The 15,935-nt window shown below is 42.1% G+C and overlaps 1 protein-coding gene across 1 annotated transcript; it reads left to right on the top strand.

The window, feature by feature from the left end:
• The first annotated feature begins 124 nt into the window (after positions 1–124).
• On the top strand, positions 125–10,060 carry LOC311236840 (tubulin beta-4B chain-like). Its single transcript, XM_084324623.1, has 4 exons — positions 125–264; positions 6,103–6,211; positions 7,350–7,460; positions 8,814–10,060. The coding sequence occupies exons 1-4, from the start codon at positions 208–210 to the stop codon at positions 9,872–9,874; spliced, it is 1,338 nt and encodes a 445-aa protein (XP_084180749.1). The 5' UTR covers positions 125–207; the 3' UTR covers positions 9,875–10,060.
• The last annotated feature ends 5,875 nt before the right edge of the window (positions 10,061–15,935 follow it).

Here is a 15,935-nt window from a genome sequence, read left to right as displayed (position 1 = left end):
CAATGAAATAGCTACAATTTGTGATTGACAAGCTCTCAAACGAATCGCGTCGTCGAGGTCCACGTGCCCGGTGTGAGTATATATACTCCCCTTCCCGTTGCTTTCGCCACATTCATCCAACCTCTCCGACGGTACAGGGACTCGGGCTGTGTTGTGGGCGTCTGCAGTTTTCTTCGTTTAAAAATACGCTTATTTCACAAAGTGAAAATGAGGGAAATCGTTCATCTTCAGGCTGGACAGTGCGGCAATCAAATAGGAGCCAAGGTCGGTTGATTTTCTTCAGGATTCAATGTTAAATACATTTTTTGTCGGAAGTTACAGTTGGCTTGTGCATGGTTGCTATAGGTAACGTACAACAATACATGTACAATAATGCTGTATAAGATCTGTTGGAACGTTAACGTCACCGCAGTAGTCTCTGCTTCGCCATCACGACTTTTTTTTTTTTACGCCTCATGCTGCCATTTACACAAATTGAATCACTAAAACCTGCACGGACTAAAGGCCTCTGCATACTGATGAATTGTGGACTATAACTATATTATGAATTGAAAATGGGGGACCCTGATGTAAACAAGACAAACGTCTTTCTCATCCCCTTAACAATTGTGTGTATTGAGCCGTACTGTATTGTACCCATTCTGCAATCTGTTAAATAAAGTTTTCATTCATTCATGACATGACCGATAGAGCTAACTTAGAGCTAAGCTAACTATAGCTACTGTTACCCAGCGTTAGCTAAATGTGACAGTTGGCGTTACTTGCCGCCACCCGTGGGTAGTTAACCCCTTTTTTTAAATGAACATTGACATCTCTCAAATATAACTGTTACAGACTCCAGTTCACTTCACTTCACTGTCCTCCTGATTACCTGACCCGAATTTTGGATATGGAAAACAGCTGGCTAGCCAACAAGCTAGCAGACTGGCTGCTAGACAGTAGACACCCAGCCTCAACCATTGGGAGAAGAACCCAAAGACATGGCCATCTCTCGAATACCCAAATGTGTACCACTACCTGATCAAACATCCACGTAAGATTAGATAAGATAAGCTCCTATCGGTACTGTAGTACTATTACATTGTTGGACAAGCTATGCTAGCTGTCATGACTCATGAACTAGAGCTAGCCAGCCACCTTTTCCTCCGTGTTTGATTGATTGATAACTTTAATAACAGACTGCAGAATGGGTACAGACTACAGTACAGCTCAATACATACAATTGTTAAGGGGATGCAGACCAGAGAAAGACCTTTCGTCTTGTTTACATCAGGGTCCCCCATTTTCAATTCATCATAATATGACATACACTACAGATACAGTACTGCTACATCTATACATTTATGACATACCAGATTTGCAAATACAGTACTGTTTGTGATACAAAAGTCTAAAAAGAGTATATACACATTGGGTAGGTGGGGTGGGGGGGGGGGGTGACTACATTGGGGGTGGGTGGGGGAAACTGTACAAGCAAAACTGTACATTGGAATATTGACGAAACCATACTTGGTTCCAAGAGGAGTGTCTTGTGTATTCTTGGGTTAGGTAATTTACTGTACATTGGAGGGGGTTGGGTTAGGACATTTACAGGGGCCAGTTTCGAATTGCAGTCTCCCGTCGGTGTTCTTTGAGAGTGGTTTTGAAAGTGGGTAGTGATTCACATTCCTGGTTTACCTTCCCGCCGTCATCCCGTTCCTGTATTTTTCTCGTTTTTAATATATATATATTTTTTTTTTACAAAATTGCTGCAATTCCCCTCCGTGACGACAGGTGGCAGCAGTGTAGATTAGAGCGTTAGCACAGGAAGTCAGACCAGAAGACTGTTGCGAAACGAAGAAGAAGAACTGCGACAAGATATCTATGAGATAAAGGAGGGGTTTAGCTTGAAATGTATTACATTCTACAACTACTTACAAAAGGCAGAGAAATCTTCTTCTTCTTTAGAATTTCCGGCAGTGTAGACGCATCGTGGCGTATTACTGCCCTACGCAGTTCTTTTGATGAGCTTCTTCTTTCTTCTTTTGAATTTCCCGCAGGCGTATTACTGCCCTCCTCAGTTCTTATAACCGGCAAAGTGGGGTTGTTCCCGCAGAGCTCACTCTCGGCCGTGGTTTCTCAGTGTATTATGTATGGTGCTCTCCCTCAACATGCGAGTAGTGTGAGACAACACCATTCTTTAGTCCAAATAATACCCTACTTTACATTAAACGAATGACAATAATATAGTATAAAGTCAGTCTTACATTGGCACTGCTTTAACGTTGCATTTACCCATAATCCATTGCTGTATTAGACGTGCCAGTATAACTTTTGTAATATGAATGAAGAGCAAATATAAAGTTAATCAATACACAATGAAACAATATATTTATCTATATCACATGTCAAAACTACTTTAATAAAATATTTCCGTTTTCATTTCTACTCATTCATCCAAAACAAGACAGCAATTCTACTTCTGCATGCACCTGGAGAATTGAGCTCATAGCACAGATTTGGAGTTGATAGAATGGACATTGCTGTTCTTAGGAAATGTTGCACATGGTGGAAATAATGGAAATGAAAATTTAGTGCATGTTTAAAGTTGATACATTGAGGCATGGTAGAATTTCACTTGATATTACAGCAGTATCCGATTTTAACATTACAATTAGTGTCTGACACTATAGACTCATGTTAAAAGTCAGTCCACTTTGTCATTTTCCAATTTGTGCAAGACATACAGAAAAATTCAATTACGTGCCCCCCTTCCCACAGTGTATATAGAAAGAGACGATAAACACAAAAGTAACATAGGACACAATATACAACACACAGGACTATGTACAATATAAACAGTGCCTACAATTAAATTAATTAATGAATTAAATAAGAGGTAAAAGAGAACTTAATGTAAATATTCTTTAATTTGTGTCAACGTTATAAAAATCCTAGTATTCAACAAATTAATTATGATACACCACAATGTGCCCTTTCTATCTATTCTAAATCTATGGCCTCGCGATTCCACGGCTGCAGTGCAGACAATATATATATATATAATATACATACGAGGGGGAGGAGACTACATTGGGAGGGGGCGGGGCGAAATATCCAGTTTTTTCAAATCTCAATGTTGACAGCTATGCGCCAGTGTGGCGAGTGCTCTTCATGAATCACTCGCCAAACATAAATAATACTCGCATTTGGCGAGTAAAAGGGCTTAATTTCCTCCCCTGCTCATCTGTTGTTACCATTTCCAGTTTGAAGTCGTCTTTGTGGACCCCTAGGTTTTTGTAGTATGCTACTATGTGTTCTACCCCATAATGCCCTGAGTGGGAGGGTAGTTTGTTTACCAGTGTTGTGGCTATGTTTGTGAAGAATTTTTAAGTAATTAATTGGCTACATCCAGCTTGTCTGTGAGCGTGTTGTCCGTCTTTATGTTTATGTTTGAGAATCTGGCTTTAAGTTTTTTACTGCAGCCTAGTTGATTATTGAGTAATTTCCAAAGTTCACGTAGTTTTGTTTTTGTTTTCCTCAGTTTTTGTCATTGATGATTTTTTTTTTTTTGCAGTTTTGATCATGGAGTTTACATCATTTCTTAGTCTGTTGCCTCGGCTAGTCGGCTCAGTATTATATAAAACTTGCGATTTGGATTTTTGTTTTTTGTTATTATACAAAACGTAACACAGCAGCTCTTTGGCATTGTGATTCACTGAAGAAAATTACCCTTGATTGTGTTTAATTTACCGCTTTTCCGATCCGTATCTGCACTAAAGCCCATACCTGTACCCCCCCATGTGCTGCTATGATGCCTGGATATAGAATAGAATGGAAATACTTTAATCATCCCGAGGGAAATTTGGCACTAATCGCTCACAGTAAACATTTAGGTAGATGGAACAAAGTCACGAATAAGAATAACAAAAAAAATTGCCTAAGAATAAAGAGTAAAATAAGCCTAAGATAATAATATAATAAAGTACGGTCCGGGATTCACATTTCGTATGTTATGTATATACATTCTAGTATAAAATATACAGAAGTCTACAGTAAGTGTAATATTAAACAATGTTGTTTTAAAAATAAAAGTCCAGGAAGATGGTAACTGTCACCCTGTGCTCAGTGATGCAGTGAGGCACAGTGATGCATTGTAAAGTCTGATGGCTGTCGGAATGAAGGACTTCCTGTGCCGTTCAGTGCTACCTCTTGGGAGTTAGTCTAGCACTGAACATGCTCCTCCTGTCAGCCAAGTCTGTGGGTGGGAGGGGTTGTTGTCCCTGATGGCATGGAGCTTAGAAAGGCTCCTCCTCTCCGCCACCACCGCTAGAGAGTCCAGCTCCACCGCTACCACGTTACTGGCCTTCCTGACCAGCTTATCCAGCCTGTTTGCGTCCCCCGCTCTCAGTCCGCTGCCACAGCAGGTCACAGCGTCCAAAGGGAATCAATAAAGGAATACATTATCTTTTATCTTATCTTATTTTATCTAATCTTAAGTTAGCTGTTTAGCAACTTTTAATCTCTTAGATTTCTTAATACATTTTCTGAAGGAGATGGCCATTATTGAAAGCCAGTGTAATGGACACTCATCAAAGACAAAATGATCTAAAACTTTGGCATGCACCATCAGACAGACCATTCACATTTTTGGTTATATATATAAACGGTATTGATTGGTTGAAAACTTTAATGAACAGATTGCAGAATGGGTACAGTACAGCTCAATACACAGCTCAATACACACGATTGTTAAAGGGGAACTATTTTACTATTTCTTTCACTATTTGGGCACTTTTACACAATTCCTGTGAGTCTATGGAACACCTCTGTATTTTTTTTTTCATTGTTTTGTATTTCTAATCAAGTACTCAAACAGCATTTTTCTACCTAAAGATCTCGAGTCGTTTTGAGGCTGGGCTCCAACCACTATTATTATTATGCAGCTGAGACATCTCTGACATCACAGATCAGCACATTTTCAGATGACTCAGTTCAGTGAGGGTGAATATTGTGAGGAGAATTGGAAGAATGCGCCAATATGAGAATTGGAGACATAGATCCTACATCCTATTAATATAAGTCCATATAGCTAGGAAACAATGCTAAACACTGAAAAAGCCCATTTATAAGATAGTTCCCCTTTAAGGGGATGCAGACCAGAGAGACTTTCATGTCATCAGGGTCCCCCATTTTCAATTCATAATGACATTTATCATATACACATATAAAAATCTAATCATCTAATCTAAACATGACATTTATGACATACAGATATACATTACTGTTACATTTGTGACATGCATACAGTACTGTTAAGGTGAGACACCCCAGGTGAATAGGCAATTTTCGCCATGTTGTTTTGTCTAAATGTACTATAAATCAGGCTATGAATGATATATCAACAAACCCCTCTGTAGAAAGATGCAGGGTGTATATATAGGAAGAAATGTGGAAAGTGTGTGTGTAGGTGCTATGGAATGGTAGATTTATACCCAAGTGTGTAAGAAAAACGCATAAAAACTCATTTTTGGGAAAACACCTTAAAAGTTCTGTATTGTAAAATGCCATTTCTTTTTGAAACGGCTATTTACAAACACAATACCTAATCAAACTATTAGTAATAGACAACCTAAACACATGCCTGATAACTGAATAATAATGATAATGATGTTATTGAACTGAACAGAACTACACACAGGCTACAAACAGTGTAGTTACAGTGTAGTACCCCCTAATAGGCAAACAATTTGAATAGATATCACTATGAAACTTAACCAGTTTGTTATGTACATATAAACTAAGAAAAAAGATATTGCAAGTTTTCTGAATTTTATGTTTATATATGCAAATGAGGCACTTCCCCATTAAATATGTGCACATTTATGGATGCAATAAGGCTAAATGAAGTAAAATAAACAACTAAATGTGTGTTGACATTTTATTGTCACTAGTTTCATAGACATGTTTAGGAAGCAAAATATAACAATCGCAAAATCAACCAAAAAATATATATTTGCCTATTCACCTGGGGTGTCTCGCCTTAAACATATCCTAACAGTAAATACAGTAATAAACGTCTAATTAACTTACCTGTCGCTTCTATCTTGTTCTCACTCCTAGTTTTGGGAGGTGATCAGCGATGAGCATGGCATCGACCCCACCGGGACCTACCACGGAGACAGCGACTTGCAGCTGGAGAGGATCAATGTTTACTACAATGAAGCCACAGGTTAGGAAACTAGAACAAAACTTGCTAACCTTGTTGAAGGGGCACCAAAAAATAATACTGATTTATGTTACACATAATCTCAAGCATATCCAAAAACTCTTTTTTACACACGTTCATTTATTGAGAGTAAATGAGTTGGGCAGCAGTCCCAAGGTATTGCTATTTCTTCATCTACATAATTTCATGGAGCTGTAATTACACCACACAAGGATTCAATGTGCCAGATGACATTATTAGTGGCTATATTAAAAAATGAATTTACTTTCAATAACTGTATTGAACTGTATTTTTTTATATTTTATCCACTGTTTTTTTTTACCTTGTATTGTATAGATTGTGTAGTTTGTACGTTCCAAACTACTTTAGGAGGAGCCGGGGAAAAAAACATCTCTCGTTTTTCTGTATTTATGTACATTTAAAAAAGCTATGATAAAGAATCTGAAAGAAAATAGCAATACCTTGTCCCTGATGACATCAGTGGTGGCCATATATTGCAATAACTATAAATGAATGTGTGCAAAACTGTTTAGAGTTTATGGATATGTGTGAGATTATGCACAAAACAAATGTGTTTTTTTTTTTTTTTTTTTTTATCCACTTTTTCTCCCATTTTCTATATTTTCTCCCATCCCAATTTCATATCATCCAATTCAACCCTCCCCTGTCACGAACGCTGTTTCTTGCCTCCCACAAGCCGGCTGCAATGTGGACTAAGTCATACATGGCACAAGTCCCCTCCGGTACTTGAGGTAACGGCAGTTGCATCTTTTGACCTGCGCAGCTCGATCTCTCAGTGGCGAGGAGTAACGCGTGGGAGGCTCACGCTGCCCCCGACACTTCCTGATTCTACTGCGCAGGCGCACCAACCGACCTGTAGGAGTCGCTGTCCACAACGCCCGATCCCCACCCATCAGTTTCCCACCCCCTAATACGGCCAATGTGTATTAGTATGAACGACCAGCTAAACTGAAAGCAATGTGGAGCGCTGGGCTCGAACAGGCGAGCCCAGCGTCTCCGCATTCGTGGCGAGCGCCTTGCCCACTACGCCACGTAGCCGCCTACAAATGTGCTCCTCTATCCCCAGTTGTGATTCTCAGGACTGCATCCTGATAAGTTACTAATGACTCCTCTTGTTCAGGTGGCAAGTATGTACCCCGGGCTGTGTTGGTGGACCTGGAACCTGGCACCATGGATTCAGTGAGGTCTGGTCCTTTTGGACAAATCTTTAGACCGGACAACTTTGTGTTTGGTGAGTTTTTTTTTGTGTGGGTGTCTGTGTGTGTGAATGGATTACATATGGCTGTAGTTCAGAATGGTAGAGATAAATATCAGGTTATTTAGAAGTGTAAAAGTACAGTAAGATTGATGTGATTTGGGATTGTGTTGCTACTGTATGTGTGTGGGGGATTGGGTGTGTAATGAAGTCAACGGTGAACGTATTTAATCTAAAGTACATGCTACTGTAGTGTCACTGGATTTCATCATTGAAATGATTTGTTATTCTTACTTATGTAATTATGCCTGTAATGTGTCACACGTAATATACGGCTATACAGCACTTAGTGGAGGGCGACAGTGGCTCAGGAGGTAGAGCAGTCGTCTGGTAATTGTCTGGTAATTTACTACCTACTATACTAATATGTCTCTACTACTATGCACTCAAAACTGCAGCACCCAAGTTTCAACACTGTTTGATGAACATTGTTACTCAGCTGAAAGAGTTGTACCCTTCCTGCTGACTTGTCATACAGAACTTGTTGCTTTGGATAAAAGTGTCAGCTAAATTACAATGTGTAAATGTAAATGTATCGCAAGGTTCCCGGTTCGGTGTCGAAGTGTCTTTGAGCAAGACACCTAACTAATTGCTCCTGATGAGCAGGTTGGCACCTTGCATGGTTGCCTCCACCGTCGGTGAATGTGAGGAGCAAAGATTGCAAAGCGCTATATAAATGCACCATTTACCATTTTAAAGGAACAACTTTTTGGGAAATTAGCTTATTTGCCATCTACCCTGGAGTTAGACAAGCAGATACATACCCTTTTCTTCTCTGTGCATGTATTAAGGCCTCTACATGCTACAGCAACTTCAAAGCAACTGCACCACAACATCGACAAAGCAACGGTGTTGTAGACACTCTGCCTTTATGCTTCTGCAACATCGACGCGCAAAGTTAGTTTAGGTTCGTGTTAACGTTAGATAATAACAAAATAAACGTATTTCCGGTGCTTTTAAACGTCGCTCTTTTATTTTGAAATGCCAGAAAAAGCACATACTTCTGAAATATTTGAAATAATAATATGTCATTTGAAAATGTCAGTTTTGGTTATTATGTCACACTTCACATTATCAATGATATAAACATCAACTCGATTACATAATGTGTGAGCAAGTATTGTGATATATATATCGAGAACTATTATGATTATCATGATATTGATTTCTCCCATATTGCAGACATCACAGATCAGTGTTGTTTGTGCATTCTGCATGCAGGGTGTTTACTTCATTCATGTCTATATGGAGCTTCAGAAGCCATTGAAATGATTTAGGACAAGGACATCTTATGGAATATTTGGTAATTCTTTTGTAATTCCCTGTCAGGCCAGAGTGGTGCAGGCAACAACTGGGCCAAGGGTCACTACACGGAGGGAGCAGAGCTGGTGGACTCTGTCCTGGACGTGGTGAGGAAGGAGGCGGAGAGCTGCGACTGCCTCCAGGGCTTCCAGCTCACCCACTCCCTGGGCGGAGGCACCGGCTCCGGGATGGGCACGCTGCTCATCAGCAAGATCCGCGAGGAGTACCCCGACCGCATCATGGTCACCTTCAGCGTGGTGCCCTCCCCCAAGGTGTCCGACACCGTGGTGGAGCCCTACAACGCCACGCTCTCCGTCCACCAGCTGGTGGAGAACACGGACGAGACCTTCTGCATCGACAACGAGGCCCTCTACGACATCTGCTTCCGCACGCTCAAGCTCACCACGCCCACCTACGGAGACCTCAACCACCTGGTGTCAGCCACCATGAGCGGCATCACCACCTGCCTGCGCTTCCCCGGGCAGCTCAACGCCGACCTGAGGAAGCTGGCCGTCAACATGGTGCCCTTCCCCCGTCTTCACTTCTTCATCCCCGGCTTCGCCCCCCTGACCAGCAGGGGGAGCCAGCAGTACCGCGCCCTCACCGTCCCGGAGCTCACCCAGCAGATGTTTGACGCCAAGAACATGATGGCTGCCTGTGACCCGCGGCACGGCCGCTACCTGACTGTGGCCGCCATCTTCCGAGGCCGCATGTCCATGAAGGAGGTTGACGAGCAGATGCTGAACGTGCAGAACAAGAACAGCAGCTACTTCGTGGAGTGGATCCCCAACAACGTGAAGACGGCAGTCTGCGACATCCCGCCCCGTGGCCTGAAGATGGCCGCCACCTTCATCGGCAACAGCACGGCGATCCAGGAGCTGTTCAAGCGCATCTCAGAGCAGTTCACCGCCATGTTCCGGCGCAAGGCCTTCCTCCACTGGTACACGGGCGAGGGCATGGACGAGATGGAGTTCACGGAGGCGGAGAGCAACATGAACGACCTAGTGTCAGAGTACCAGCAGTACCAGGAGGCTACGGCAGAGGAGGAGGGGGAGTTTGAGGAGGAGGGAGAGGAGGACTTGGCCTAAGAATGTTTCAAGTTCAAGTTATGAATATTCAGTCAATATACATATATACAATACAGAGTAAAATGAGTAACAGTGAGGTACAATGCAGAAATGAGAACTTAGGGTAAGGTGCAAATGAGGTATGAATGTATTGCAAATCTCTTTAATAATTCAAGCTACCAAAACTTAAAAGAATGACTTTGATAACAGTCTTGTGTCGTCTTTTGTTTACAGTCCTCTTGTTTTGTAAGCCGTCACAGACTATGCAGATTGAGGAGGGGAATATGCTAATTTGCAATAGTTTACAAACGTTTACTATGTAATTCTATGTTTCGGCATCACAAATATAATTGTCAAAATCATTGACTTAACAAGTCTCGGATGATTCTACTTTTGAAGAGTTAAATATTTGCAATCATAATTGTGGTCCGTTGCTGTTGTACATGGTGGCTGATCCACTGAGGACAGTTTATTAAATCAGTTATGAAAATGTATGTTGAATAGTTTTCAGAATTTCTCTCCCAGAGCTTCACAGTACACCTGAAAAGGTCAATAATTGAATACTTTTAGACTAAGAACCATAGAAGTCCATTATTACGTTTTCAGATTAACAGTTTTTTTTCAAACCGAATTATCTTAAGATGGTAAGTTGTGTGACTTGCATTCAAAGCTAAAGAGTAGAGGTTAAGTACTTTTTGGTGATCCAACTGAGTTGTATTGACATAACTGCAAATGGGTGAGCTGTCCAAAATAATTCAAAACTGAATGGTTAAGTTATGGATTAAAGGGCTAAGTAAAAAAGAATAAAGTCCAAACACTACTAAGTACAAAATGCAACCTTTTTTAAAATGAGGTATGGATATTGTCATATGCATATCTAACTATTGGTATACATATGATTTAATCATTTGTCAGATATGCATGATTTAATTATTATAGTTAGATATGCATATCTGACAAATGATTAAATCATATGTATACCAATAATTAAATATGCATATGCATATCTAACAACAATAATTAAATCATAACTATAATTAAATCATGCATATCTAACAACAATAAATAAATCATATGCATATCTAATAATATCATGCATATCTAACAAATTATAATAATATGCATATTTAACTAATTCAACCATGCATCTAACAATAATAATTAAATCATGTGCATATAACATTTCAGACTGCCACAGCCATACAAAGACTGTAGGGGTTACGTGTCTTTTCTAGAACCCAGGAGCGAGGCACAGGAGAATAGAGCAGTTTAGAATATTTAATGAGAGTATGGGAAGCAAGGTTCAAGGTGGTGAGAGGAGCTCAGAGACAAGGGTGGAGGAGCGACAGACTGGGTGGGTGGGTGTGAGGTCCATGATGGTTCAGGCTGGTGAGGGTCGGTGGTTGAGGTGTAGTCTGGAGAGGTGAGATCCTGGACATCAGAGAACAAGAGTTGGTAGCAAAAAGTCACTGGGCAGCAGTGGGCACAAGAAGACATGATTCCATGAACGCTGAGGTCTGAATAGGGTCCTATACCACGGGAGGTGAAAACAACACTGACGAGGAGTGCAGGCCTCTTTATCCTGGCTCCTTGATGATGTGAGGGTTCTCAGGTGTGTAAGCCGCGCCCAGGTAGACAGTGGTTGTGAGGACAGGAAGGACCATGTATGGGCTTGGGAACCTGCTGACACGGGAGAGAAAAGCCCTGGCTGTGGCTGTAACAAAGACTTTCCACCATAATATCAAATTAAAGTGCTACTACCATCTACTGGTGTGATTGGCAACCAAATGGCAAGTACACTGCCACTCGGTTGTCATAACTCATATTCACCATACCTGCCTACTACGCACTGGATGCTTTAATATTTTGTGCTTTTAAAGCACAACGCAAGTATGTTTTGTCTTTCGACCAAATGTTGTTTAACAGTTTGGTCAGAGGATTTCAAATGCAGACTAAAGAACATGAGTAGCTACTTCAGAAATTCTGTGTGTGCGCGTGCACGCACGGGGGGAGTAACATGTCATGATATGGGCTATTCAAGTAATTGGAGGTGTCTTATGACATACAGTAATGACGACAACATGTGGCACATAGTGGATACTGGTGTTGACATGGGGCACTACACACTTGGACACGTTTTAACTGTTCTTCTTTTACTTATTTTATTCCAGAATGTATGTTTGTAAGTGCAAATAACAATAAACACGTAGACACACACACACTGAATTTCTGAAGTAGCTAATCATGTTCTTTAGTCTGCATTTGAAATCCTCTGACCAAACTGTTAAAGAACATTTGGTCGAAAGACAAAACATACATTTTGACCCCTTTTAGGGCCATTGTTTGCACAGAGACCAGATGGCTTTACCAAGAGACCAAGACACACACGCACGCACACACACACACACACACACACACACACCACCCCCCCCCCCACACTTCACTCACCTAATCCCCCTCTGGGCTTGTTCTCATGTTGGTTTCAGCACCAGTGTCACACTGGTCTTGAGGGGGAAACGTGATGAGTCAGCATGAACGAGCTCTGTATCTGCACGGATCAGATCAAAGCCCTTTTATTTCACCTACAGGTAGCGTGCAGACTTCAGCAGTATCTATGTGACAACCGCTCTACGTATGTTGAGTGTATTCACATACAAACAGAATGTGACCATTTTGACAAACATCCTCCTCCCCTTGGTCTCTTTCTGTGCTGAAAAGTCAGCAGCTATACAAAGAGCAACAACTGTGCTTGTTGACTGGGTTTCTGGTCAACGGGTGTAATTTTAAAGGAATGAAAAGAAGTAAAGCTATTGTATGTCAGGACACCATACTATATGTATACTATACCCTAAACTAAAGCCTCCTCTCTCAGGACACCATACTATACAACAAATGAACACTAGTAGCTGAACTGAAATGTCTCTTCTACGTGACTTTCTATTTATCTGATTTAATTAGCACATTACATGAGCTCGGATTGCAAGAAAAGGAGAAGAAAAAGGAGAAGAAAAGAAGGAGACGAAGAAGTGGGAGGAGGAAAAGAGGTAGAAGTAAGAAGATGGAAAAGAAGAAGAAAGGAGAGACTGATATAACTAGGCATCACTATGGATGTGGCTAGTAACTCCAAAACACCACAACAGTTTCTTTCATACAAAACTAATATCCTCAGTCCCATAATGTAGTATACAGTTTGCTATAATGAGGGAGAGAGATAGGGTTTGATTGATTGGTTGAAAACTTTATTAACAGATTGCAGAATGGGTACAATACAGTACGGCTCAATACAAACAACTGCTAAGACGATGCAGACCAGAAAAATACTTTTGTCTTGTTTACATCAGGGTCCTCCATTTTCAATTCATCAAGACATGTATGACATATATATAAGACATACAAATATACAGTACTAGTCTGTGTAAGAAAAAGAGATCATAAATAAATATATACATCCAAAGGGGAAGAAACTACATTGGAGGGGGTTGGGTACTATTGAAAGCAGGGACTGCTACCTTATCATTTCATTGAGCTGTAATTAACACAATGCAAGGATTCAATATTCTACTTTACCAGGTTTTATGCATGTTTTTTATTTTGTTTAAGGCGAGACACTGCAGGTGAATAGTCAAATATACTTTTTTTTGTTGATTTTGTTATATTTTGCTTCCTAAACATGTCTTCTATGAAACTAGTGACAATAAAACGTCAATAACACACATTTAGTTGTTTATTTTACATCATTTTGCCTTATTGCATCCATAAATGTACACATATTTACATTTACATTTACATTTACATTTAGTCATTTAGCTGACGCTTTTATCCAAAGCGACTTACAAGTTCTGTACGACAAGCCATCAGGAAGGGCACAACTCTATCAGCTGAGCAACAATGTTCATCAAAGTGTTGAGTGCTACAGTGTAGGTTAGTTTATTAGGACAGTACGGTTAGTTAGGGTTAGATTTTTTTTTTTTTTTTTTTTTAATTCAGATAATGGTTGAAGAAGTGCGTCTTTAGTCGACGGCGAAAGATTGGACGTGATTCGGCTGTCCTAACTGGGGTGGGTAGTTCATTCCACCATTGTGGGGCAAGGACTGAGAATAGGCGACTTCTCTTTGATGACCCTCCCGGAGCTTGGATAGGAGTAGGTCTGAGGCGGCCAGAAGATGCAGAGCGTAGGGGTCTTGAGGGTGTGTAGTTAGAGACCATTGACCGGAGGTAGGCGGGAGCGGTTCCCTTTGCCGCACGGTATGCTAGGTCGAGGGCCTTGAAGCGGATTCGTGCAGCAATGGGGAGCCAGTGCAGGTCCCTAAGAAGTGGGGTGACATGGGCCGACTTCGGTAGGTTTGAGATCAGGCGGGCCGCTGCGTTCTGAATGAGTTGAAGAGGCTTAGTGGCAGTGGCCGGGAGGCCAGCGAGCAGTGCATTGCAGTAGTCGAGGCGGGAGATGACTGTTGATTGGACGAGGAGTTGGGTGGCTTCTTTTGTCAGGAAGGGGCGTATCCTTCTGACGTTGCTCAGGAGGAATCGGCAGGTTCTGGTCGTCGCTGCGATGTGAGCAGAGAAGTTCAACTGGTCGTCGAGGACAACACCAAGGTTCTTGGCGGTCGGGGACGCAGTCACAGCTGCATTCTCGACTGTGATTGAAAGGTCGGTTAGGGGGGAGGATTTGGCCGGCAGGTGGAGCAATTCTGTTTTGCTTAGGTTCAGTTTGAGGTGGTTGGACGTCATCCAGGCTGAGATGTCGGACAGACAGGCCGAGATCCGCACAGAGACGTGGATATCTGAGGGAGGGAAGGAGAGGAAGAGTTGAGTATCGTCGGCATAACAATGGTAGGAGAAGCCATGAGACGTGATAATGTTACCCAGTGATTTAGTGTAGAGGGAGAAGAGAAGGGGTCCTAAAACCGAGCCCTGGGGGACACCCGTCCGCAGGGGGCGGGTGGCCGACAGGGTCCCTCTCCATGACACTTGGTAGGAGCGGTCATTGAGGTATGATGACAGCCATGTCAGCGCAGAGCCAGCCACTCCCATTCCTGCGAGGGCCGCAAGGAGGATCTGGTGGTTGACTGTGTCGAAGGCTGCAGATAGATCTAGGAGAATCAGGACAGAGGAGAGGCCTTTCGCTTTTGCTAAGTGAAGTGCCTCTGTGACCGCAATGAGGGCTGTCTCTGTGGAGTGACCAGTCCTGAAGCCTGACTGATTAGGGTCTAGGAGGTCATTCTGTAAGAGATAAGTAGTAAGTTGGTTGGATACAGCACGTTCAAGTGTTTTAGAAAGGAAGGAGAGAAGAGAGACAGGACGGTAGTTGCCTATGACAGTAGGGTTCAGGGTTGGTTTTTTTATGAGCGGCGTGACTCTGGCTTGTTTTAGGGAGGTGGGGACCACCCCCGAGTTGAGTGAGGAGTTGATGGTTGCAGTTAGGAATGGGAGGATGTCTGGTGCTATGGTCTGGAGGAGTGGGGAGGGTAGCTGGTCCAGCTGGCAAGTAGTCGGACGGTTTGACGTTACCAGTGTCAGGGTCTCTGCTTCTGTAATGGGAGAGAAAGATGACAGAGTGAAGGATGAGGTTCTCGATTCAGCATTTGGAATGGGTGGGGGTTGGGAGAAGGAGCTGCGGATGTTCTCCACTTTTTCCTCAAAGAAGATCGCAAAGTCTTCGGCAGAGAAAGATGAGGGAGGGGGGGGTGGGGGGGGAGTGAGGAGGGAGGACATGGTAGCATGCAGTTTGCGAAGATTCTTGGCAGAGGCCTCGATCCTATGGTGGAAGAAAGAAGCTTTGGCATTAGTGATGGTTTTGGAGAATGTTAACAAGAGGTTGTGATATGTGTCGATGTCAGCAGTGAGGCGTGACTTTCTATACTTCCTTTCAGCTGCTCTCAGGACCTGTCTTTGTTCTCTCACTGGATCTGTCAGCCATGGACTGGGTGGGGAACGGCGGGCAGGTTTCTCAACGAGGGGACAGAGCTATTTAATGGGGAAGTGCCTCATTTGCATATATAAACATAAATTTCAGAAAAATTGCAATATATTTTTTCTTAGTTTATATGTACATAACAAATTGGGAAAGTTTCATAATGATATC

This window comes from Notolepis coatsorum (assembly GCF_963971535.1).
Source record: "Notolepis coatsorum genome assembly, chromosome: 11".
Taxonomy (NCBI): Eukaryota; Metazoa; Chordata; class Actinopteri; order Aulopiformes; family Paralepididae; genus Notolepis; species Notolepis coatsorum.
Note: the sequence above shows the minus strand (reverse complement) of the source record. Positions and strands in the feature narration are given on the sequence as shown.

Coding starts and splice junctions, on each gene's coding strand:
- LOC311236840 (XM_084324623.1), top strand. CDS start 208: ATGAGGGAAATCGTTCATCTTCAGGCTGGACAGTGCGGCAATCAAATA. Junction 6,212..7,349: donor TTACTACAATGAAGCCACAG/GTTAGGAAACTA, acceptor CCTCTTGTTCAG/GTGGCAAGTATGTACCCCGG. Junction 7,461..8,813: donor ACCGGACAACTTTGTGTTTG/GTGAGTTTTTTT, acceptor ATTCCCTGTCAG/GCCAGAGTGGTGCAGGCAAC.